The sequence below is a fragment of the Anomaloglossus baeobatrachus genome, chromosome 6, assembly GCF_048569485.1.
Source record: "Anomaloglossus baeobatrachus isolate aAnoBae1 chromosome 6, aAnoBae1.hap1, whole genome shotgun sequence".
NCBI classification, from domain to species: Eukaryota; Metazoa; Chordata; class Amphibia; order Anura; family Aromobatidae; genus Anomaloglossus; species Anomaloglossus baeobatrachus.
Window position 1 is genome coordinate 320,973,478 of NC_134358.1, and position 25,997 is coordinate 320,999,474.

The 25,997-nt window shown below is 47.2% G+C and overlaps 1 protein-coding gene across 1 annotated transcript in view; it reads left to right on the forward strand.

The window, feature by feature from the left end:
* EPB41L4B (erythrocyte membrane protein band 4.1 like 4B) overlaps positions 1–25,997 on the forward strand; it is a 506,865-nt gene that overhangs the window by 444,532 nt on the left and 36,336 nt on the right. The window contains exon 16 of the mRNA XM_075314928.1: positions 5,824–5,893. Within this exon, the coding sequence (XP_075171043.1) occupies positions 5,824–5,893 (70 nt within the window). The remainder of the gene's footprint in view (positions 1–5,823; positions 5,894–25,997) is intronic.

Sequence of the window (25,997 nt, forward strand, 5' to 3'; positions counted from 1 at the left end):
GGAGGCTGGGAGGAGGGAGGCTGGGAGGAGGGAGGCTGGGAGGGGGAAGGTGAGGCTTGGAGGAGGGAGGCTGATGCTGGGGGAGGCTGGGAGGAGGGAGGCTGATGCTGGGAGAAGGGAGGCTGATGCTGGGAGCAGGGAGGCTGATGCTGAGGGAGGCTGGGAGGAGAGAGGCTGATTCTGGGGGAGGCTGGGAGGGGGAGGCTGATGCTGAGGGAGGCTGATGCTGAGGGAGGCTGGGAGGGGGAGGGTGAGGCTTTGAGGAGGGAAGCTGATGCTGAGGGAGACTTGGAGGAGGGAGGGAGGAGGGAGGCTGATGCTGGGGGAGGCTGGGAGGAGGGAGGCTGATGCTGGGGGAGGCTGGGAGGAGGGAGGCTGATGCTGGGGGAGGTTGGGAGGAGGGAGGCTGAGGCTAGGGGAGGCTGGGAGGAGGGAGGCTGATGCTGGGGGAGGTTGGGAGGAGGGAGGCTGAGGCTAGGGGAGGTTGGGAGGAGGGAGGCTGAAGCTGGGGAAGGCTGGCGGAGGCTGAGGCTGGGGGAGGCTGACGCTGGGGGAGGCTGGGAGGCTGAGGCTGGGGGAGGCTGGGAGGAGGGAGGCTGGGAGGGGGAAGGTGAGGCTTGGAGGAGGGAGGCTGATGCTGGGGGAGGCTGGGAGGAGGGAGGCTGATGCTGGGAGGAGGGAGGCTGATGCTGGGAGGAGGGAGGCTGATGCTGGGAGCAGGGAGGCTGATGCTGGGGGAGGCTGGGAGGAGAGAGGCTGATTCTGGGGGAGTCTGGGAGGGGGAGGCTGATGCTGAGGGAGGCTGATGCTGAGGGAGGCTGGGAGGGGGAGGGTGAGGCTTGGAGGAGGGAAGCTGATGCTGAGGGAGACTTGGAGGAGGGAGGCTGAGGCTGGGGGAGGCTGGGAGGAGGGAGGCTGAGGCTGGGGGAGGCTGATGCTGGGGGAGGCTGGGAGGAGAGAGGCTGATGCTGGGGGAGGCTGGGAGGGGGAAGGTGAGGCTTGGAGGAGGGAGGCTGATGCTGGGGGAGGCTGGGAGGAGGAAGGCTGATGCTGGGGGAGGCTGGGAGGAGGGAGGCTGGGAGGAGGGAGGCTGATGCTGGGGGAGGCTGGGAGGAGGGAGGCTGATGCTGGGGGAGGCTGGGAGGAGGGAGGCTGATGCTGGGGGAGGCTGAGAGGAGGGAGACTGATGCTTGGGGAGGTTGGGAGGAGGGAGGCTGAGGCTGGGGGAGGCTGGGAGGAGGGAGGCTGAGGCTGCGGGAGGCGGGAGGAGGGAGGCTGGGAGGAGAGAGGCTGATGCTGGGAGGGGGAAGGTGAGGCTTGGAGGAGGGAGGCTGATGCTGGGGGAGGCTGGGAGGAGGAAGGCTGATGCTGGGGGAGGCTGGGAGGAGGAAGGCTGAGGCTGGGAGGAGGAAGGCTGAGGCTGGGGGAGGCTGGGAGGAGGAAGGCTGATGCTGGGGGAGGCTGGGAGGAGGGAGGCTGATGCTGGGGGAGGCTGGGAGGAGGGAGGCTGATGCTTGGGGAGGTTGGGAGGAGGGAGGCTGAGGCTAGGGGAGGTTGGGAGGAGGGAGGCTGAGGCTAGGGGAGGTTGGGAGGAGGGAGGCTGAGGCTAGGGGAGGCTGGGAGGAGGGAGGCTGAAGCTGGGGAAGGCTGGGAGGGGGGAGGCTGAGGCTGGGGGAGGCTGGGAGGAGGGAGGCTGAGGCTGGGAGGGGGAAGGTGAGGCTGGGAGGAGGGAGGCTGATGCTGGGGGAGGCTGGGAGGAGGGAGGCTGATGCTGGGAGCAGGGAGGCTGATGCTGGGGGAGGCTGGGAGGAGAGAGGCTGATGCTGGGGGAGGCTGGGAGGAGAGAGGCTGATGCTGGAGGAGGCTGATGCTGGGGGAGGCTGGGAGGAGAGAGGCTGATGCTGGAGGAGGCTGATGCTGGGGGAGGCTGGGAGGAGAGAGGCTGATGCTGGAGGAGGCTGATGCTGGGGGAGGCTGGGAGGAGAGAGGCTGATGCTGGAGGAGGCTGATGCTGGGGGAGGCTGGGAGGAGAGAGGCTGATGCTGGAGGAGGCTGATGCTGGGAGAGGCTGGGAGGAGAGAGGCTGATGCTGGAGGAGGCTGATGCTGGGGGAGGCTGGGAGGAGAGAGGCTGATGCTGGAGGAGGCTCATGCTGGGGGAGGCTGGGAGGAGAGAGGCTGATGCTGGAGGAGGCTCATGCTGGGGGAGACTGGGAGGAGAGAGGCTGATACTGGAGGAGGCTCATGCTGGGGGAGGCTGGGAGGAGAGAGGCTGATGCTGGGGGAAGCTGGGGGAGAGAGGCTGAAGCTGGGGGAGGCTGGGGGGAGAGAGGCTGATGCTGGGGAGGCTGGGGAGAGAGAGGCTGATGCTGGGGGAGAGGCTGCTGGTGAAGGCGGGAGAGAGCGGCTGCTGCTGGGGGAATGGGAGAGAGGGGCCAATGCTAGAGACAGAGGACAAGGGTTGAGGGATAGAGCAATGACAATATCGATGGGGGGGAGTGTAAGGGCTCAGAATAAGAGGGGGCCAGCATTGGGAGCTCATTATGGAGAAGGGGCAGCATGTCTGGGCTCAGTATGGAGTGGAACAATGTAGGGGAGTCAATATCAAGAGTGGGGTAGTGTGTGTGGGGGGGTCTCAGCATGAGCGTTAGTGTGGTGGTCTTAGGATGAATGGGGCAGCATGGAGGTGACATTATGGAAAAGAGGAAGGCAGCATTAGGAGCTCATGGAGAGGGGCAGCATGCATGGGACACTGAGGAGGGGGCAGCATGCATGGGACATTGTGAGGAGGGGGCAGCATGCATGGGACACTGTCAGGAGGGGGCAGAATGCATGGGACACTGTCAGGAGGGGGCAGCATGCATGGGACACTGTCAGGAGGGGGCAGCATGCATGGGACACTGTGAGGAGGGGGCAGCATGCATGGGACACTGTGAGGAGGGGCAGCATGCATGGGACACTGTGAGGAGGGGGGCAGCATGCATGGGACACTGTGAGGAGGGGGCAGCATGCATGGGACATTGTGAGGAGGGGGCAGAATGCATGGGACATTGTGAGGAGGGAGCAGCATGCATGGGACATTGTGAGGAGGGGGCAGCATGCATGGGACATTGTGAGGAGGGGGCAGCATGCATGGGACACTGTGAGGAGGGGGCAGCATGCATGGGACATTGTGAGGAGGGGGCAGCATGCATGGGACACTGTGAGGAGGGGGCAGCATGCATGGGACATTGTGAGGAGGGGGCAGCATGCATGGGACATTGTGAGGAGGGGGCAGCATGATGTGAGGACAGTGTGCAGATCATATTTCATAATTGTGGAAGGTGTGGTGGGTATAATTTATAAGGGAGGGCAGTGTGTAGTTTATTAGGGGCAGTGTGACAGTCACACTATATAAGTGGGGACGGTGGGAATATTTTATACTCATGCTATGTTTTGATGTGCCTGTGGTGATTCCCATTGGGGTGGGGTTAGTGCCCTTCGTTTCTCATTGATACTTTTTCAAGTGTTTTACAGAGTAGATCTGCCTTAAACAGATGTCGTGTGCGAAAACTCAGTTTTACGTTGTCAATAAGGGGCGCGACCACTTAAAGTGCCTAGGGCAGCACGAAGGCAAAGTACAGCACTGTCTCTCATATTACATGATTTTCCTGTCATGACACTGGCAGATTTGACAAAGAATAGTGCTCTTGCAAAATTTACATGAATCACATATACAATTACCTATGATCCTACTGTTGACTTATGTTCCCTGTGGTTTTGATGGTTTGTAAAACCTATGCATCCTTTCATTGCATTAAATTACCTTTTCTGAAAGTATCTGTTGGTGTAGGAGGAACAATATTGACTAGATTAGGGTCTGCCCTCAAAGTCTTCTATTGACTTATTAGAAACACTTTCACCCTGTCTGGGTTTCAAGAGTACAATTAGTTGTGTATATTTCTCTGCAATGGTTTGACAATGAGGTATGATACAAAGGTCCCAATTCATCAAAGTGTTTACACAACAAAAATATAATATTAAAAGATTCACTGCTTTCTCAAGAAAATGCCATGCCACATTAGCGTCTGAAACGCCTGCACTACCCGATATCCTGGAACCTCTCTCAGGCTATGTGCGCATGTTGCGTAAATACATGCAGTTGCGCTGCGCTTTGTAGCGCAGCGTAACTGCATGCGTCCTGCATCCCCTTCACAGTCTATGGAGATTGTGCAGGGGCCGTGCGCACGTGGCGTTTTAGAGCGCAGCGCTTCGGCTACTGCCGAAGCGCTGCGTTCTAAGAAGTGACATGTCACTTCTTCCGTGCGCTTTGCCGGCAGCCCCTGCACTGTCTATGGCAGGAGCTGCAGGCAGAGCGCATGGAATCAGCTTTTTTTTTTTCACTGCGGACATTTCTGCAGCGATTTAAAGCGCACATGTGACTGCAGTGACTGTACGCAACGTGCGCACATAACTTCACAGTGACTTTTTGAAAAAGACCTGGACAGGTCAAAATTTTCTTGACACAAGTCGCCCCTCAATTTCTTTAATTTTGTAGATTTCATAATAAACTTATAATTGCATGGCATTTTCTTGAGAGTGCAGTGAATTTTATAATATTGTGATTCTGAGAAATTGCTATTTCATGTGCACCTTACCTTTTTATGAGTGCAAGACCATTTATTTATATTACACAACAAAAATGGCCTGAAAAATATGAAAAGTTGCAAGATTTTTGCACAATGTGTATTTGCACAAAAACTTTGCAACTTTTTGCATTTCTAGACAAGTTTTTGCCAGCTCTGCCTAAATGGGCGGACAGGGACGATGCCCGCTTGTCTAATTCATGATGAGCTGGGGCAAGGTGCATGTCACTTTTAAGATGTGCCTGATTCATTAGGAGGCATTTGCCTCTTAATGAATCACATATCTCTAAAGCGGGCTTTACACGCTACGATATCTTTAATGAATTATCGTCGGGGTCACATTGTTTGTGACACACATTCGGCGTCATTAACGAGATCGCAGTGTGTAACACTTAAGAGCGATCTTAAACGATCGCAAAAGAGGGCAAAATCGTTTGCCGTGGAGAGGTCGTCCTGAAACAAAAAATCGTTTTCAGGATGTTAGCGATGTTGTTCGTCGTTCCAGCGGCACCACACATCGCTGTGTGTGACACCACAGGAGCGACGAACATCTCCTTACCTGCCTCCACCGGCTATGCGGAAGGAAGGAGGTGGGTGGGATGCTTACGTCCCGCTCATCTCCGCCCCTCCGCTTCTATTGGCCGCCTGCCATGTGACGTCGCTGTGACGCTGCACGACCCGCCCCCTTAGGAAGGAGACGGATCGCTGGCCAGAGCGACGTCGCAGGCCAGGTAAGTGCGTGTGACGGGGGTAAGCAAGGTTATGCGACACGGGCAGCGATATGCCCATGTCGCACAATCGACGGGGGCGGGTACGATCGCTTGTGATCTCTCTATCGAGATCGCAGCGTGTAAAGCCCGCTTAACTTTTCCCCGCTTCAAAATTGACATGAACAATGCTCATGAATTGGGGCCAAAATTTCTAACAGTATCTTTCTCCTTGGACCATAGTATCAGGAGATCATCCGTGTTTCACCCTCAGAATAAAATTTAAGGGCATCACTGAATGTCATTAGCCAAAAATCTGTCTCCTCACACCAGCCACCAGTACATGGGGACACAGGTGCTCCTCATCTCAGTACCCTTCAGCTGTTGGTAGTACTCGCTAGCAAAGTCAAAATAATTATGATTGAGGACATAGTGAAGGAAGCTTGTGAGGAAATTATTATGGTATTTAAAGTGTATTCCTCTTGTTTTTAGGAAGTGTCCCACAGCCTGTAGACCACTACTGTGGGCGATACTACTATACAGTGCCTCCACATCTATTGAGGTTAGTATGATATCAGCATACATGATAAATTCCTCAAGTTTTGGCAACAGGTCTCTGCTTTCAACGATATCTATTGACAGGAATTGAACAAATGGCTGCAAGAGGCTGTTGAAATAGATTCTACAATTTTGATATATCAAGTAAATACCAGAAACGACTGGGTGTCATTTTATGGATGTTAATTCTTTACGTACAGTAGCTTTGGTAAGGAATAAAAAGTTGTCATCTGAGACTATTTGATTAGGAGATGCATAATGAAGTATTAGCAAAGGATTTTTCCCATTAACTTTCTATGCAAAATCATTGCCCCCTTTTTATAAATGATAAAATTCACTGTTGCTCACACTTCCCAGGTCCAGTGTTGAGTCCCTGACACTGCTTTGTCGATTATTTACAGGCTGCAGTGGTGACATCACGTCAACAGCACTTCAGATAATTACTAAGCTTAACAGCATATGCCATCCAACGATTTTGTACAGAAAGTTGAAAAGGGAACTATGATTGATCATTTACCAATACTCTAAGCAGGTGATTTAGACTTTTATATCTAAATATATATTTTAACCTCTAGAGAAATATTATAAAACTTTGAACCTTCAGAAACTTGAAGCCTCTTTATTCAAAACTCTACCCAGGCTTGGGCTTAGGTTACCAAAAGGGCAAGAGCAGTGTGAGCAAAATATGCTTATTTATGGCTCTAGAACTCCAAATTAATAAGATATGTTTTACGAGCTCTCAGGAAATCAATAAAGCACACACTTAGTATGGTGTTCTCAAAGAATTCTTCTTTATTAGTGGATGTGTGACGCCCCTGGACTATCGGGTCGTCACAGGGTATAGCACAATCTGCCCTCCCGTGCAGTATCCACCTCCTTCTTGGTTTTGGGTCCTTAACTACATGGTTTTGTCTACATCAGCTAATGTGAAATAGCAGGGTAAATATTAAAATATAACTTTTAATGGTGCTATTTAAAAACAGGGGAAAAGAAAAAATTCCACAGACAATGAACAGATAGAGTGATGATCCGATAGTAAGGGAGCTGTAAATACAGTAAGGGTCAGCTGACCTATATCGGACAATCACAACAGCTGCCTACTGACAATGAAAATTGCAGAGGCTGGACAAATACCTTAAAAAATATGGCAAATATAATGAAATGGTCTCACCGGTATAGCTTTTGTTCAACACCCTGGTGATGGAAGGATCGCAGAGGGGGAGGGGATCGTGGCAAGGGGCACGGATCTGTCGAGGAGGACAGCCGGCGGCCTTGCACCATCACCGGACTGGGACCAAGGCACGATGGGGTACGTGGACCCTTGGTCGGGGAGTAGCTTCAGGCAACCTGATAATTTACCAGAGGAAAACGGAATCTTTAAGAGCCGTTCCCACCCGCTCCAAAATTGGGGCATTAGCGCAATGAGGGGGATAGGACTTTCCAATTCAAGACGGTCCAGGAAATCCCAAGCGTGAGCCCTGAGAGCAAGCTCCCACACTTAGCCATAGTGGGGAGCGGGACCCGACTAGTTCCATACTACCGGGACCAACAGAGAAGTGAACTTAGTGTCATGAGGAAGGTCACGGATCGCCAGGCAACACCATTGGGGATGGGACCCGAACTAGCTCCCCTCAGCGGCAGAGGTGTCCAGAGACTTGTTTTACCAGTTGTCGGTGTCAGCTTAATGGACTGAGTGAGTACAACAGTGACCCCCCTTGCATCCAACGACACTCCCCTACCATCACCGAGCCCCGGGGTATCCCCCCTACCCGTGGAGGTTCACAACACCTGGCTGCCCCATTCCATCATCCCCGGGTGCTCCCAACTGCAGCGGTGGTTGCCACATACCACGGGTGGCATCACAAACTCTATAATATCCCTTGTAAATACCCCCCTTCATTTGAGTGGCCGCACGACCCCCTGGTCCGGAGACCCTCGAGCCAATCCGGATCCGAGCAGCTTGGCTGCGGGCATGGGGGCGGCACAGATGTAACCAGGTTATATAAGCTCACAGGCATAGGCCTTGTCCATCTGAACTATGCACCAATGAGAGCCACAGAGGAGTGAACAGAAGTGTGAAACTTTCCCGCCCATCACTGTTAGCTGAACCTAATGGCATCATTACCTATAGGACAAGATGGAAATTTTAAGAATAAAATGGCTTCTATTCTCTCACAAGCAGTGTTTTTTTCAAATTTTAATATAATTGTATAAAACAAACCAAATAATCACATAAAGAGTGAAATGTTTTGTAATTACACATAATGAACAAAATGGCTAATAAAATAAAACAATACAGTATATGTCCCTAGCATAAGTTTTTCATCAGGATTGTGAAAGCAATTTAGCAGAACTTATTTACTCAACTAGATAAATGCAGGTGATGTAAAAAGGAGAAAAAACACCATACAAAGAGGTAAACTATAGAGTAAATAAGAAGGCTAGGAACTGAGCTGTTGAATACAAAAACTCATATTTAAGAAACTCTTTACCCCTTAATGACCGCCAATACACATTATTGTCATTAAGATACATTTATTCATCAGTGATATTTTAAAGTGGCGGTGAAAAATAAGTAAATAGCACAACCTAGCAAAAATTCTTCAGATGACAGCTGTATATGACAACTGATACTTTACAACACGGCCTTGATCAGTTTTGGAACAGATCAAGGCCAATTAACTCCTTAAATGCTACTGTCAATCACAACAGCGGCATCTAAGTATTAAAAAATTTGTTTAAACATCCCCTTCAACACTATCAGCCTCAAACCATCGCGCTTGCCAAAAGCTGTCATAGCTACCTGAGGTCATCTGATGATCCCAGGGTATGGTGGCCCTTAAGATCCTGCTATAATCAGAGTCTTACACATGGGTCTCAAACACGCTGCCTACTAGCGGTATGCAGCCCCTGTGGTTGCTTCTTGCAGCCCACAAGCATCGTAGACTTCTTGATTATCATGGTCCAGTCCAGGGAGCTTTTGACATCAGTGCTTTATTTCAGTTAAATGTCTGTCAGTCAAGTGAAATTTAGCGCCATTAAGAGACCAAATCTCTGCACAGCAATGCCAGCAGCTGGCCAATCAGAGGCAAGCAGCTGATATTGGCATTCTGGCGTATGACGTCATTGCCATGCGGAGGCACGCCAGCATAGAGATGTGCAGAGAGCTTGTCTCTGCGTGGCATTATATTTGAATTGAATGTGCATCCAATAGGGGACATTACTACAGGATGAGGACCTGGATGGGGACATTACTACAAGATTCGGACCAGAATGGGCATATTAATACAATATGGGACTAGGATGGGGCATTGCTACAAGATGATAACTAGGATGGGGACATTACTATAATTTGGGAACCTGGATGGGGCATTACTACAAGATGGGGACCAGGACGGGCCATTACTACAATATGGGGACCTGGATGGGTCACATAACTAGAAGAAAGGGACCAGCGTGGGGCAATACTTCAAGATGATGACTTGGATGAGGGCGTTACTATAAGATGAGGACCAGGATGTGGCATAACTACAGGATGATGACTAGGATGGGGACATTACTACAATATGGGGACCAGGATCGGTTAAATAACTATAAGAAGGGTACCAGGGTGGGGCATTACTACAGGATGATGACTAGGATGAGGACATTACTATAAGATGAGGACCAGGAGTGGGCATAACTACATGATGAGGAATAGGATGGGGACCTTACTACAATATGGGGACCAGGATGGAGCATTGCAACAAGATGAGGGCCAGGATGGGACATTACTAGGACATTACTACAAGATGGGGACCTGGATTGGGACATTATTGTATTATGGGGACCTGGGTGGGGCACATAACTACAAGAAGGGGACAAGGATGGGGCATTACTATAACTTGGGTACCAGGATGTAGACATTACTACAAGATGGGGACAATAATGGACCCATTACTACAAGATGGGGACCAGGATGGGTCATTACTACAAGATGGGGATCAGGAAAAGGACATTACTACAATATGGGGACCTGAATGGGGACATTACTAGAAAAAGGGGACCAAAATGGAGCAAAATTACAGGATAAAGACCAAAATGGTGACATTAATACAATATAGATGGGGACTATACTACAAGAAGGGGAGCAGGATGGGATATTACTACAAGATGGGGACATGGTTGAGGTCATTACTACAATATGGGGACCTAGATGGGGCATTGCTGCAAGATGAGGACTAGGATGGGGGGACATTACTACAATATGGGGACTTGAATGGCTTACATAACTACAAGAAGGGGTGGTATTACTACAAGATGGGGACCAGGATGGAGACATTACTACAAGATGGGGACCAATATAGGGCATTACAACAAGATGGAGTCCAGGATGGGACATTACTATAAGATGGGGACATTGATGGGGACATTACTGCATTATGAGGATCTGGGTAGGGCACATAACTACGAGATGAGGACCAGGATGGGGACATTACTATAAGATGGGGACAATGATGGACACATTACTACAAGATGGGGTCCAGGATGGGACATTACTACAACATGGGAACTTGGATGGGGACATTAGTACAAAAAGGATGAAGGATAACTATAGGATTAGGACCAGGATGAGAACATTATTATAAGATGAGGATCAGAATAGGGCATTACTACAAGATGGTAACAAGGTTGGTGATATTACTACAAGATGGGCACCAGGATGGGATTACAATATGGAGTAATGAATGGAAACATTATTACAAGATGAGGATCAGGATGGAACATTACTACAAGATGTGGACCAGTATGGGGCATCACAACAAGATGGGGACTAGGATGGGACATTACTACAAGTTGGGGTCATAGATGGGGACATTACTGCATTATGGGGACTTGGGTATGCCACATAACTACAAGGTGGGGGCCAGGATGGGGCATTACTAAAAGATGGGAACAAGGATGGGGGAGATTACTACAAGATGGGGACAATGATGTACACATTACTACAAGAAGGGGACCAGGATGGGTCATTACTGCAAGATGGTGTCCAGAACGAGGACATGGATGGGGACATTACTACTAAAAGGGGACATGGATGAAGCATAACTATGGGTTCAGGACCTAAATGAGAACATTATTTTAAGATGAGGATCAGAATGGGTATTACTACAAGTGGGTGACAAGGTTGGGGATATTAGTACAAGATGGGAACCAGGATTGGAATATTATTACAATATGGGGTAATGGTGACATTATTACAAGATGAGGATCAGGATGGGACATTACTACAAGATAGGGAACATTTCTACAAGATGGAGACAAGGACGGGGCACATTACTAGAAGATATTTTCCAGAATTACTAAATGGTGCTAATTGTAAGACAATATTGCTGTATGTCGCCAATTGGGGGAAATAGTTTTTATAAATGAGAAAAACCCCTCAAAACAAAGCGTGATATAATATTTTGCAACTAAAAATGCAGTTTAATATATACAGTATATCACAAAAGTGAGTACACCTCTCCCTTTTTTGTAAATTTTGTATTATATCTTTTCATGGAACAACACTGAAGATATGACTAGTTGATACAATGTAAAGTAGTCAGTGTACTGCTTGTATATTTTATGTGCCCTATAAATAATTCAAAACACAAACATTAATATCTAAACTGCTGGCAACCAAAGTGAATACACCCCTTAGTGAAAATGGCCAAATTGTGCTGAAAGTGTCAATATTTTGTGTGGCCACTAATATTTTTAAGCACTGTCTTAATTCTCTTGGGCACAGACTGCTCAAACTTTCTGCAGCAGCTCTGATATCTATGGGTAATTTTTCAGGAACCACCAAATTAAGCACATGTGCCAGTCGAGGCATGTGTGTCAAACCAGCTAGGCCCAGAGCTGCTACGAGATTTCATCTGTTATTGCACATTACTAGGCCAGGCTAGAGGTTCAGCAGCACCAAACACTCATCAGTCTGTTGTTTGATTGCTGTCCACAGCTCATGCACAGTGTGAGAGTTTTCCCCCAAATAGAAGAGTTTTAGAACAGCCTTCTGTCATTTTTCCAGGCTGTGCTGAAGTTGATGGTGCAGGTGTTACACTGGCCGTATGAGGAGGCGGTGGAGAAGATGGAGTAGGAAGAGACAACACGAACAGAGAAACATCCTCAGTGGTGCTAGGACATGCCCCAGAATGTCTTTTGCCTAGTGGACAGCCAGCACTCCATTACATATACCCCGTGGCCAGCTAAGGAGATATAATATCCCTACTCATCTTCATTGGTCTATGTATCAGTGTTTATGTAGACCTTGCCATTGATGGCGTTGCGCAGTGAACACCTAATTTTGTCCACAACATATTTGTGCAGGGCAGGGATGGCCTCCTTGAAAAGTAGTGGCGTCTGGGAGCTACATACTGTTTGACAGCCACAGACACAAGTTTTCTAAAAGTGTCCAATTCCATCAGCTGGAATGGTAGCATTTCAAAGGCCAGAAATTTGAAATGCTGTCATTCAGGACTGGGTCTTGTTACTTTCTCTTTCTCTCCAGTATTTGGGGGATGGACAGCTGAACACTTCAATAGGATGGTGTGAAAGATGCTCGGTCACATTGCTGGTGGTGTTGTCACATCCTCTCTTTGTGGGGAGCTGGGTGGTCCTCATGCTCAGTAGCGGGAGGAAGAGGCTGAGACCACAGCAGAAGAGGGAGCAAGAGGAGCCTCAGATCTTTCCTGTTTTTTTTCTGGTATATACTCCACTGCAGCTCGTGCTTTGCATTCAGGTGCCTTATCATGCAGATGGTACTCACGTTAAGAACATTAATGACTTGCTTCATTCTCGTACAAACTACTTGAGTCTTGTCATCAGCACATTGGCTGAAGAAATGCCACAACAGGGAGCTCCTTTAGTGTGCTCAGCATGTTGGCAAGTGGGCAGCAGCAGCCAATGTACTTGCAAAGGGCCAACCACTGTGCTTTTGCATCCTGCTTCTTCTTTTGCTGTGCAGCTGGGGCAGCATGACCATCTCTTATTTCTCCGAACTGCGCACAAAACTGGGATGATCTTAACTTCATATGCGGTCTAGGACCTCATCATCACCAGCATCATCTTCCACCCAATCCTCACTCCTGCCCTCCTTGCCGGTTTGCACACTGCAGAAAGCTGAAGCAGTCGGTACCAGTTGTCATCATCAGATATATTCTGCGATGTGCAATAGACATCCCACGTACTCATCCTCAAATACCACAAGTGGATAGGAATTAGTGCACTCATCCTCTTCCACTTCTGGGACAGGAACCCCAGCCAGCAGAGTAATCAAAAAGGAAAAGTGACTTGGAGCTCAGACTGTTTTGCTGATATGCAAGGGCGTCAGGTGGAAAAAAAATGCCCATGTACAAACTTGCCCTTTCAGCAGAGGAACTGGGTGGAAAATGAGGTAAAGGAATTGGAGTCATCAAATATAAAACCACCTCTAATTGTTCTGGCCTGACTATTTTGGCAGTGGTTCTCAGATGTGCAAAATTATATTGAACATCCTGTCATCTGCCTGCACAAGGTGTTTCATTTGAGAGCATAGCAGTCAAAGATTGACCACTACATTGTCTACCTGCAACAGCTACACCATCAGCATCACCATGGGCACATTCATGTCCCCTATTTCATTCTCTATACAATAAAGGCTGCATATACAAAAAGGGACTGTGGGCTGCATACACAATAGAGGCTGTTTACACAATAGCGGCTGTGGGTGATATACAATAGAGGCTGCATATACAAAAGGGACTGTGGCCTGCATACACAATAGAGGCTGCATACACAATAGAGGCTGTATACACAAAAGAGGCTGCATACACATAAGAGGCTGTGGGCTGTATAAACAATAGAGGCACCATATACAATAGAGGCTGTGGGCTATATACACAATAGAAGCTACATATACAAAAAGTTACTATGGGTTGTATACACAATAGAGGCTGCAATATACAATAGAGGCTGTGTACAAAATAGAGGCTGTAGGCTGTATACACAATAGTTGTTGCATATACAAAAGAGGCTATATACACCATAGAAGGTGCGGGGTGTATACACAATAGAGGCTGTTTACACCATTGAGGGTGCAGGATGTATACACAATAATAGCTGTGGGTTGTGTACACAATAGAGGCTGCATATACAATAGAGGCTGTGGGGTGTATATGTGGTGCGCCTTAGGCTCTGTTCACCACAGGGGCACCTTAGGTAAGGTGCAGTATCCATCTCAGGTAAGGGGGGGGGGGTTAATCACCGGTGTTCCACATTCACACTCTACATACAGCTTAGAAGCCTTCTCACATGGGGGGGTTGGCTCAGGGTAGATAGGGGGATGGCCATCACGATGCAGGGGACTTCCCCGGTCACTGAAGCCCTGGGGGCGGGTTCCATTTGGGGGTAGAAATAGGCGCAACACACTCACATACACAGAGACGAGTCAGGACCATAGTTCTGACAAGACACTTCTTGAACTCTTGGACTTTACTAGGCCATGGGGCTTGGAGCGGGAGCTCTGCCCGGGTTCCTGAGGAGGACATCCTATGAAAAGGACATTCTCGCTCTCTCTTTCTTCAAACACCGGTGGTGGCCCCTTACTTGCTTGGGATTGACCGGAGCCCACAATGGCAGAGACCAGCAGCTGGGTGCAGCTTTAAATCAGTGAGTAAAAGAACCTGCAACCGCAGTTGCTGACTCAGGCCCTGATTAGCGATGCCGTCGCCCCGTGCTCCAGCGCTCCCAGGGGACTGCCAAACCCTTTGTCATCCAACAGGGGTCTGCTCCGCCTTTGGGGAGCGACACCATTCCGGCTGCCATAACACTTGCCCCGGCGAGGAATTCTGCAGCGGCGGCTACTCCATTGCCGCATACCACAGGTGGCGTCAAGACAAACTTTCTCAATCACCCCGCTTTCCGTTCATTTACTGCACACCTCGGGGCAATGGAACCAGGCTAGGCCACCCGTGACATCGCTTGACCCGACCCGCAACGGCCCGGCAACAAGTAGGTTAACCACCCTGTGGGGCGCTGCATATACACAATAGAGGCTGTATACACCATAGAGGCTGCAGGGTGTATACATAATAGAAGCTGTATACACCATAGAGAGTGCGGGGTGTATAAACAATAGAGGCTGTATACACCATAGAGGGTTGCGGGGTGTATACACAATAGAGGCCTTGTACACCATAAAGGGGTGAGGAGTATATACACAATAGAGGCTGTATATGTGGCGCCGCTGACCTGGTCAGGCACCACTGAGTACTGCACCCATGCTGGGGCAGTACTTTCAGGTAATCCTAAAGGCTGGAATAGGGTGTGTACGCACAGACACATAGCAACCAGGTCTCCCACACCTTAGAGGGGACCCTTGGGCAGACCCAAGAGGAGGCTTGCCTCCACATCTCATCAAGGGGTGTAGTGGAGGGGCTGGGAGCTAAGGTTGCAGCGGCTGTCAGGAAAGTAGGAGGAGAGACTGGTAGCAGTGAGCGTGGTTGCTAGAAGACGCAGTCGCGCGCGCACGCTAGTCAGACCCTGCACGTGAAGTAGCCGTTAGCGGGGGAGAACGTTTACCAGTGAGTCAGTCAGAAAGATGCTGAGGGAGTCAGTCGGTCGAGTACGGGGACTCCTGGCGACTAGGCACGTACGGGGAACAGGTCCCTAGAGTAGACATCCATTTATTGATCTGCTAAACCTGCTGGTGAGGGGAACTACAAGTCCCTCACCAACCATCTAGAGTCCGAGCCTCAGCAGCAATGAGGGGGCCCATAAGGAGGATCGAGCCTGGAGCCATCTTACTTGGTCCACGCTGCCAGCAAACGGGTCAAAAGGGGAGAAAAGGCAGTAGCGACTTCCCTGGATGAATTCCATGGTACTTCAAGTCAGGGGTTATCCGAAACAAGAAGTGCTAGGAAGTCGAGTTAACGGTTACCCTTAGACCGGCCTAAAGGATACCTGATTTCACCTGGTTAATCTCAGCATCGCCCGGGTACCTCACAAAACCATCCAAAAGTGAGTAAAATCAAGTTGAAAGACATTTTGGACTGAGACTGAGTTATTCTGGAACCTGTTGTTCTACACACCCAAGCCCTTGGGGCCAGCCTCACTCACGGGAGGCCACACCATCCGACTGCAGACTCCATCAGCCTCAGACGCTCGTTAAACCTGCAGTGGCGGTCACCCATAACCCTGACCGCAAACCGTGAGTGGCATCACGACTCCTATATATATACAAAACCGACATACCTGTTGCCAGAAATACCCAAGTGAAGACCCTGTGGCGTCCCTGAAGGTGGAGTGGTGTCCCTGGGGCAACTGCTGCGGGTGGGCGTCACAGATACACCATATTGGGCGTGGGGTTTATACACAATAGAGGCTGTGGGTTATATACTCAATAGAGGCTGCTTGTACAAAGTCTGCAGGCTGTATGTTTGAAGCCCCTCACCTGCACATCGCCTCAGGGTCTTCACGTGCTGGGAATCATCCGGCAACTGGTATGTCAGGTTAACTTTAATAGGAATCGTGACGCCACTGTCGGTTTTGCGGTCAGGATGAGGGGTGACCGCCACTGCAGTTTAGCGAGCGTCTGGGGCTGATGGTGTCTGCAGTCTGGTGTTATGGCCTCCCGAGAGTGAGGCTGGCCCCAGGGGCTCGGGTGTATGTGCGACCACAGGTCGCAGAATAACTCAAACACAGTCCAGAATGTCTTTCAGGGTTTTTACTCACGTTCAGTTGTTTCTGTGAGGTAACCCGGGCGATACTGAGATAGACTGCAGGGAGAACCAGGTATCCTTCAGGCTGAAGTAAGGGTGACTGTAAGCTCGCCTTCCTAGCACTTCTTGTTTCGGATAACCCCCGACTTGAAGTATATGGGATTCATCCAGGGAAGTCGCATCTGCCTTTTCTCCCCTTTCTGGCCCGTTTGCTGGCAACGTGGACCAAGTAAAGATGGCTTCTCACCCTATCTCACTTATGGGCCCCCTTGTTGCTGCTAATGCTGCGGACTCTGTGTTGTTTGGTGTGGGACTTGTTGTCCACCCCACCGGCAGGTTTAGTAGGTAGTTATACTTGAGCCTACTTCGGGAACCTGTTTCCCCTGCGTGCCTGGTCTGCCAGGAGTCCCCATACTCAATCACCCCACTCCTTCCTGAGGTGTCTTTCAGTCTGACTGTGTGGCAACTGAACATCCCCGCAAACAGCCACTACACTTGCAGGGTCTGACTAGCGTGTCTGCGTGCCCGCTCTCTGCTTCAGACTCGGCTTGTGAGACCTCCTTCACTGCTTCCCTCCGACTCACTACCACTGCTCAACTCCTTCCAGCTTCTCCACTGCACCACTAGCTGAGAAGTGGAGGCTCCGCCCCCTCCTGGGTCTGCCTAGGGGTCCCCTCTTTGGTGTGTGTGAGACCTGATTATAGTGTGCCTGTGTGTCCACACCCTACTCAGCCTTTGGGATTACCTGTTTTTACTCACCCAGCGTGGTTGCAGTACTCAGAGGTGCCTGACCAGGTCAGGGGTGCCACATATGCACAATAGAAGCTTTGGGCTATGTACTCAATAAAGGTTCTAGGCTGCATACACAACAGAGGCTGTGGATTGTATATAGTGTATACACAGCACCATACTGTATACACATATAAATGGAGAGGCAGAGTTGGGCGTAGTGGAGCCTGGTGAAGAGGTGGGGGCAGGGCTTGAATATTAATTAAGTGTAATGTAATTGCCCCGGGCCCAGGCCCCCCATCTTCACCAGGCCCAGTACAGCAGTAATTGTTGTAATGCCCTGATGGCAGCCCTGCTCTGCCTCACTGTTCACATCATACCTTAAAAGTTGTATTCTGTTTATTTTTTTAATTAAAAAAAAATAAAAAATTCTACAAAGCATATTATCTAGATAAAAATGTTTTATAGAAGAGAATTAGTGTTTTAGTAGGTTAAGTAAAACAAGAGGAATATAAAATAGGCCACAATCATTGCTAATGCAAGACTTATGCCTTTATTTTTAGCATATGTTAATTACGTACTGACTATTGAAGCTTTAGCACATAATATTGGCACATCCTTAGAGAAAACAGTGGGATAATTGGGCCAATAGAGTTTTTTCCTTTTTTTTATTGCACACTTAAAGCATAACCGTTGTTTTAGTTTTTATTTCATAAAACAATATTACACATGAAAATAAGTAACTTTGTAATAATCTTATCAGCCAAATCTGCTTCTTTCTCTGCCAGAATTGATCAGTCTGTATCAAAATTCTCAGTTCTGAGGTAAAATCTGTATTCAGTGAAGACTTTCCCATTACTGGGAATCACAGGGTATTGTGCAGTCTGCCCTTCAGCACAGTATCCACCCTCCTTGGTTATGGGTCCTAGTCCTTTGGTGTTGCTAACAGCTGAGCCAATCAAAACCCTAGGAACACTTTACACTGTACCCACCAGACACACCATTGGGGGGACTGGAGGGAATAGGGCTGCCCACATGGGGGGTTTGTAGGGGAGAGTGAGAAAGTGAGAGGAGAAGTGAAGTGGTAGTGGAAGGAGAAGGAGGTGAAGTGACTCTCGAGAGGAGAGGTCATGGAGCAGAGCTCCCGAGTACTAGGTGGCAGACGTTGGTCTGGGCTTGGTAGGAGCTGGAACTCCGGTCGCAGGGGATAGTGTCAGGGGGCACGGACTGCCGAGGAGGGCGGCCGGTGGCCTTGAGCTATCACCGGGCAGGGGCCAGGGCATGACGAGTACATGGACCCTAGGCGGGGAAGTAGCTTCATGCGTCCTGGTAATTTACCCGATGGGGGTGAAGACTTCAAGTGTCATCCCCAACCCGCTCCAAAATCGGGGTACTAGTGCACCGATGGGATAGGACTTTCCCAATACAGTCCAAAGAAATCCTACACGTGAACCCTGAGAGCAAGCTCACTCTGTTAGCCATACGGGTGAGCGGGACCTGAAAAGATTCAGACTTGAGGGTCCAAAGAAGAAAACACAGGTGCCAAGGAAAGGGTCACAGACTAACCGCAACACCAAGGGCACGGACCCAAGCATGCTCCCTCCCAACTGCAGTGGTGCTCAGAATTCTGGTTTACAAGCTGTCAGTGTGATTATTTCTGGACTGAGTGAGTACACTGAAAAACCCTTTTCCTACCCCAACGGCACCCCTACATCACCATCACCGGGCTCTCGGGGCAAAAACCCCCTACCCACGGAGGTGTTAAAAGACCTTGCTGCCATACCACCGCCACCGGGCGACCCCAACAGCAGCGGTGATACAATAACTTACGCACCGTGGGTGGCGTCACAAACTTTCCCGTGTATATACTCCCTCACTTCTTTTTGATTCGAGTGTCTGCGTGGACCCCCGGGTCCGGAGACCCCTCGAGCCACCGCGGCTCCGGATCCGAGTGGCTCGGCTGCTGCTACGGGGGCGGTACAATCGCAGCTATTACTGATGAGAGTCTATTTAGATAGAAGGGAGAGAAGGAGGGATGGACCTCTGCCTCTAACTCCTCCCTCTGCCTCTAACTCCTCCTTCTGCCTCTAACTCCTCCCTTCCACATAGAATCTCATTAATGGGAAAGTCCTCACTGAATAGAGATTTTATCTCAGAACTGAGAAATTTGATAATGACGGTTATGCTTTAAATAGTTTTAATTTTTTTTATATACTATACAAACAAGAGCAAGTATTTTTGAAGTAATACATGCTTTTCTAAGTATTTTAACCCCTTCACGACCGGCCGATTTTTCGCTTTCCGTTTTTTTTTCCGCCATTCTTTTTCTGAGAGACGTAACTTTTTTTATTTTTCAGTCAATATGGTCATGTGAGGGCTCATTTTTTGCGAAACGAGCTGTACTTTTAAATGAAACCATCAGTTTTACCATATAGTGTACTAGAAAACGGCAAAAAAATTCCAAATGCAGAAAAATTGCAAAAAAGTGCAATAGCACTATGGTTTTTGAGATATTTTATTCACTGTGTTCACTATATGGTCAAACTGATGTGTGGGTGTGATGCCTCAGGTCAATACGAGTTCGTAGACACCAAACATGTATAGGTTTACTTTTATATAAGGAGTTAAAAAAAAATCGTACGTTTGTCCGAAAAAAGTGGCGCACGTTTTACGCCATATTCCATGACCCGTAGCGTTCTCATTTTTCGGGATCTATGGCTCAATGACAGCTTATTTTTTGCGTCTCGAGCTGACGTTTTTAACGGTACCATTTTTGCGCAGATGCTACGTTTTGATCGCTTCTTATTGCATTTTGCGCAAAAGTTGTGGCGACAAAAAACCGTTGTTTTGGCGTTTGGATTTTTTTTGCCGCTACGCCGTATACTGATCAGATTAATTGATTTTATATTTTGATAGATTGGGTGTTTTTGAACGCGGCGATACCAAATGTGTGTATATTTTTTATTTTTTTAACCCTTTCATTTTCAATGGGGCGAATGGGGGGTGATTTGAACTATTAGGTTTTTTTGTTTTTTTTTAATTTTTTAAAACTTTTTTTTAACTTTTTTTTTTATTTTACTAGTCCCCCTAGGGGGCTATTGCTATCAGCATTCCGATCTCTCTGCAGTATCTGCTGATCACAGCTACAAGGCTGTAAACAGCAGATACACTCTCTTTATCTTTTGCTGTGACGCTGGCACAGCGAAAGTGAAAGCAAGTCAAGTGTAGTACAGGAGTCATCAAATGTCTCTGTGCTACCATGACAACTATCGGAAGTCACGTGATCGCATCACGTGACTTCCGGTATCGGGCGGTAAGTAAATGTTTACCGCGATCGCGCTTATAATGGCGCTGTCACATATTGACATCGCAATATAAGGGGTTAAACGGCACGAGCAGATAACGATTCTGCTCGTGCCTAGCTGGCACACATCTCAGCTGTGAAAATCAGCTGAGATGTGTGCCGATCGCAGCATGATGCTGCCGGCAGACCGGGGCAGTAACATTATGACCGCTAGGACGTAATTTTACAGCCTGCGGTCGTTAAGGGGTTAAAAATATAAATCTGAAAATTGTGACGTACATTTGTATTCAGCCCCCCTTTGTAGCACTAAATGTCTCTGCAATTACTGCTACAAGTCTTTTGGAGAATGTCTCTATCAGCTTTGCAAATCTAGAGACTGAAATTTTTGCCCATTCTTCTCTGTAAAGCTCAGTGAAATTGAATGCTGAGCATCTTGAACAGCAATTTTCAAGTCTTGCTGCAGATAATGAATGGAATTTAGGTCTGGACTTTGACTGGGCCATTCGATCATACAATCAAGAGGGAAACAATGTTTTGAATGTTTGACCTTCATTTTATAGGCAATCATCTTGGCTATCTCATACATAAATGTGACATGCAACTGTTTAGCATTTGATTAATTATACAGATTCTTGTCAATTCACTGCATTGTTATGGTTTTGCTCCTGATTGAAAAATCTTTTTCTTCCTTTTTCTTCTTTTTGTACAAGAGACAACCTGTTCTCCCATTCCTTAATAGCTCAATGTGTTATAGGTAGACTCCCAAGTGAAAGGTCACTGGAGCAGCCAGTTTTCTTTTCCAGTTTTATTAAGGAAAGGGAAAAAGCATGATCCCGCTCTTCAATAGAGGTCTCTCAGCCAAGAAAATTGCCAAACTGCCTTATCTGAGTGCCAAGACAGTTGGAAGAATACAAAATGAAGTCTGTGCATGAATTAAAAAGCCAAGAGGTGGATGTCCAGGCAAAATATCAGAGTCAACAAGTCAGCTCATTTCAAGGTTTTTCAGCTCTGGTTCGACAAACACGGCAGTGGAGATGGCTCATATGCTTTATAATACTGAGATCGCAGACATCCATGCAAGCATTGTGCAATGCATGTTACACAAATCTGAAATGGTGGCCCAAAAAAGGTGAAGCCTCGACTTCAATATCATCCTAAGAAGCTGTGGCTTAAGTTTGCAAAAATGTACGAAAAACAGACTGTAGAAAATTGGAAAAGGGTTATATGACTTCATGAGCTGAAAGTCAATAGGCCAGGTTCTGATGGGTGCAAATGGGTCTTGAAGTAAGAAGGGAAAACCGGGCTAACAGATTAAGAAGCTGAAGGAACTATTAAGTTTGGTTTAGCAAGCCTAACGGTTTCACAGCCCAAAGCGTTGGATATTTGACCAGGATCTATGGTGGACTTAATTCTAAGCTATATGTGAGTATCCTACAAGACGAGTTACTTCATACGCTTGATTACTGTGCGTATGAGGAGGATGACATAGTGTTCCAACTGGGCAGCTAATTCGAGATTGTCGAAGAAATGGCTCAATGACAATTAATTAGAGGTGCTGGATTGGCCCCCACTGTCTTCAGACCTCAACCCATGTGAACATTTTTGGGTAGAGTTGAAGATAAAGCTGTATACATATCCAAGTGAGTTGACCAGTATGCGCCAACATTGTGAACGTGTAGAATATATCTAGGATCAGATTTCAGTTGAGACATGCTTGAATCTGATCTAGAGCATGTCCAGAAGGATTCAGTCAGTGTTAAAAGCCATAAGTGAACTTACAAAATACTAATGAAATTATAAAAAATTAAATTTACATTTTTAGTAGCAAAACAGTAACAATGCAGTGACATGACAAGAATCTGCATAACTAACTATATACTAAATAGTTGAAAGCCAAATTTATGTATGAGATAGCCAAGATGATTGTGTATAAAATGCTGGTAGTCTCACGCTCAAAGCTGTAGGGAATGGTTTACATGGAGCCTGAAATTCAAAAGTTCAAAATATTCTTACACTTTTCCTTGTCAGTGTATGAATATGCTTTTATGTAAACGATTCTATTGTAGCGCTCGCATTTTGTTTAGTTTGTTGGCCTGATGAAATGCCCCATTCTCAAGTCTATTGCAACCACAAACAGGTGTTCCTTCCGGAGTGCCCTGTATTTAGCTCCATCAATCTATCTGTCAACTCTGAACAGCTTCCCTGTTTCTGTTAAAGAAAAGCATCCCTACAGCATGATGATGCCACTATAATGTATAACAGTGGGGATGATATTTTCAGAGTGATGTGGAGTGTTAGTTTTCTGCCACACGTTTTGGATTTAGTCTAAAAAGTTCTACTTTGGTCACATCTGACCAAAGCACCATATTCCACTTGCTAGCTGTGTCCTCTACATGGGTTTTTGCAAAGTGGGATTGGGACTTATAGCCTGCTTTCAAAAATGGCTTTCTTCTTGCCTCTCTTCCATAAAGGCCATATTTGTGTACTATGTGACTAATAGTAATAATAACAGATTCTCCCACCTAAGCTATGGATGTTTGCAGCTCCTACAGAGTGACCATGGGCCTCTTGGCTTCTCTTATTTTGTGCTCTCCTTGTTTGTGTTGTCAGTTTAAGTAGATGGTCGTGACTCAGTAGTTTTGCCATACTCCTTCCATTTTTGGATGGTGGATTGAACAGTGCTCTGTGAGATATTCAGAGTTTGGGCTATCATTTATAACATAATCCTGCCTTACTCTTCTCCACAACGTTATCCTTGACCTGTCTGATGTGTTACTTGGTTTTTATGATACTGTTTGATCCCTAACCCCTTTACAACGAAGGACATATATATAAGCCCTTGTATGTGTCTGCTGATCTGATCAGCAGGCATGTGCAGATCACAGGCGTGGATGGATTTCTGAACCGACCACACCTGTTAACTCCTTAGATTGTGCTGTCAAACTCTGAAAGAGCGATCAAACACGTTCCGACAGGGATCGTGCTGTTCCTCGCCACAATCAGTAGCCCCGTGATGTGATCACAGAGTGTCACCATGACAGTGAGGGGTCAGATAATGACCCCTGTCGCTGTGATGACTGACTTCCTGTGAATGTCGGCAGAGCGCCAGCTCTCACAGGAGATCAACATTTCTGTTGATCAGAGCAATGCAAAAGAGATCAAACAGTACAGTCATAAAGTTCCCTAAGGGGACTTGTAAAATCAATAAAAAAATAAGTTTTACAAAATATGAAAAAAAAGCAAACCTAAAAGTTCAAATCACAGCCCCACTAAAAATAAAACACATATTTGATATTGCCATGTTTGGAAATCCTCGATCAATCAAAATACAAAATCAATTAACCTCATCACCCCCTGGTGATTTTTCATTTTTCATTTTTTAATCTTTCCTCCCCTTCTTCCAAGAGCCATAACTTTTTTTTATTTCTCCATCAATATTGCCATAGGAGGGCTTTGTGAGGAAAACACAAATACAAAAAATGAGAAATCGCCGAGGCTGAAAGGTTTAAATGGGTTTTCCCATAAACAAAGTTAATTTTAATTAATAGATCTTGGAGTAAAAACAAGTTGTTTGTTTGTGGCAAAACCCCTTTAATGTTCTCAAACAAACCTTTGAGGCCTTCACAGAACAGGTGAGCATAAATTACACAGGTGGACTCAATTTACTAATTAGGAGGATTCATGACGTACTACAAAATCTGAGGAATCTGCTCCAGAGTATAACTTTCCCATCACTTAACTTAGCTCATTAAAGGAAACCTTTCACCAGATTTGGTGACTATGAGCTGCGGCCACCACCAGTGGGCTCTTATATGCAGCATTCTAATATAAGAGCCCAGGCCACTGTGTATAACGTAAAAATGACTTTATAATACGTACCTAAATGGTCGTACAGTGCAGACTGGTCTGATGAGTGTCTCCATTCTCCAGTACCAGCGCCTCCTGTTTTGGCCATCTTTGTCCTCCTTCTTCTGAAGCCTGGGTGCATGACGCGTCCTACATCATGCACACGCGCCAGTGTTGAGCTCCTGCGCAGGTGCAATACAATACTTTCCACAGAAAAAAAAACAAGAAAGCAGGGCACTCAATGAGCAATAGCCTAAAAAATACCTTTATTGCAGCAGCAGGTTACATCAAAATCGTGGGGGGAGGGAAAGACAGATGTCCAGCACAGCAGATGACAGCCGTTTCGTGCTCAGCAAGCACTTCAACAGATCTACTTGAGTGCTCATTGAGTGCCCTGCTTTCTTGTTTTTTTCTGTGGACTATACTATTTTTTAGCAGGAGCACCGCCTGTTGAGCATTAGCCACTGCTATACCTAAGTAAGCGGCCCCTCCAGGGACGCTGATACATAGTGCCACAGCCTGATTTCTGGAACGGTCAGTGATTAGTGCCCAGTGTTCATGGCTTCTTTACTGCTGTTCAGCACTACAATACTTTGATCTGCCCTGGGCATTTGTGCAAAGTATAAAGATATTTAACAATCATGATCACCATTATTTATTACCAGAATAAAACAACCTATTCAATAATTTTCCTTTAAATTCAATGTTGTAACTTTGGTTTTTCTAGACTTGTGTGCATTGCTCAGTGGAGGTCTGGTTTTAGCCTTTCTTACCTTGGCTACGTCTCTGTGCATTGAACACCTTGTAGACCTGGACACTCTAGAGAGGTTGCAGTTCTGGAATATGAGAGCGCTGGAGGATAATGTGTTCCTGGATGTTTCACGTTTTATTATTCACAAGTCTGGTAGTTAATGTTTTTCTCAACATAATTGTTGTGACCCTGTTGTCTTTTTGAAACAACATTTTTTATGGTTCTGCAATCACACAATTATATCTTAGCAATTTCAAAACGCTGCATCCTTCTTTAGGTCCTGTGCGCACTAGAAAATAGAATTTTCTTAAGAAAATTCCACAGGCTCTGAAAGATTACCGCACCCATGGTAAAAAAAATGCAGCAAACCGCACCTGAAAACCGCATACGGTTTTACCGCGCTTTGCCGTGGTTTTAACGCAAGTGGTTCCCTGCAGTTTTTGACTATTATCTATGGCAAAAACCACAGGTACCTGCGGAAAAGAAATGACATGCAATTCTTTTTGCTGCAGAAACCATGCAGCAAAACCTGTTGGTGAAAAAAACCGCAGTGTGCGCACAGTATTTTTTTTTTAACATAGGTTTTGCTGGGGAAGGACTGCAGAAAGGTTATAAACATTTTCTGCAGCAAAACATGCAGCAAAACCGCAGCAAAAACTGCAGCGTGCGCACAGTGCCTTTAAGCCAGCTTTACACCTTACAATTAGGTGTGCGATCTTGTATGCGATGTGACACGCCCAGGTCGCATATGCGATTT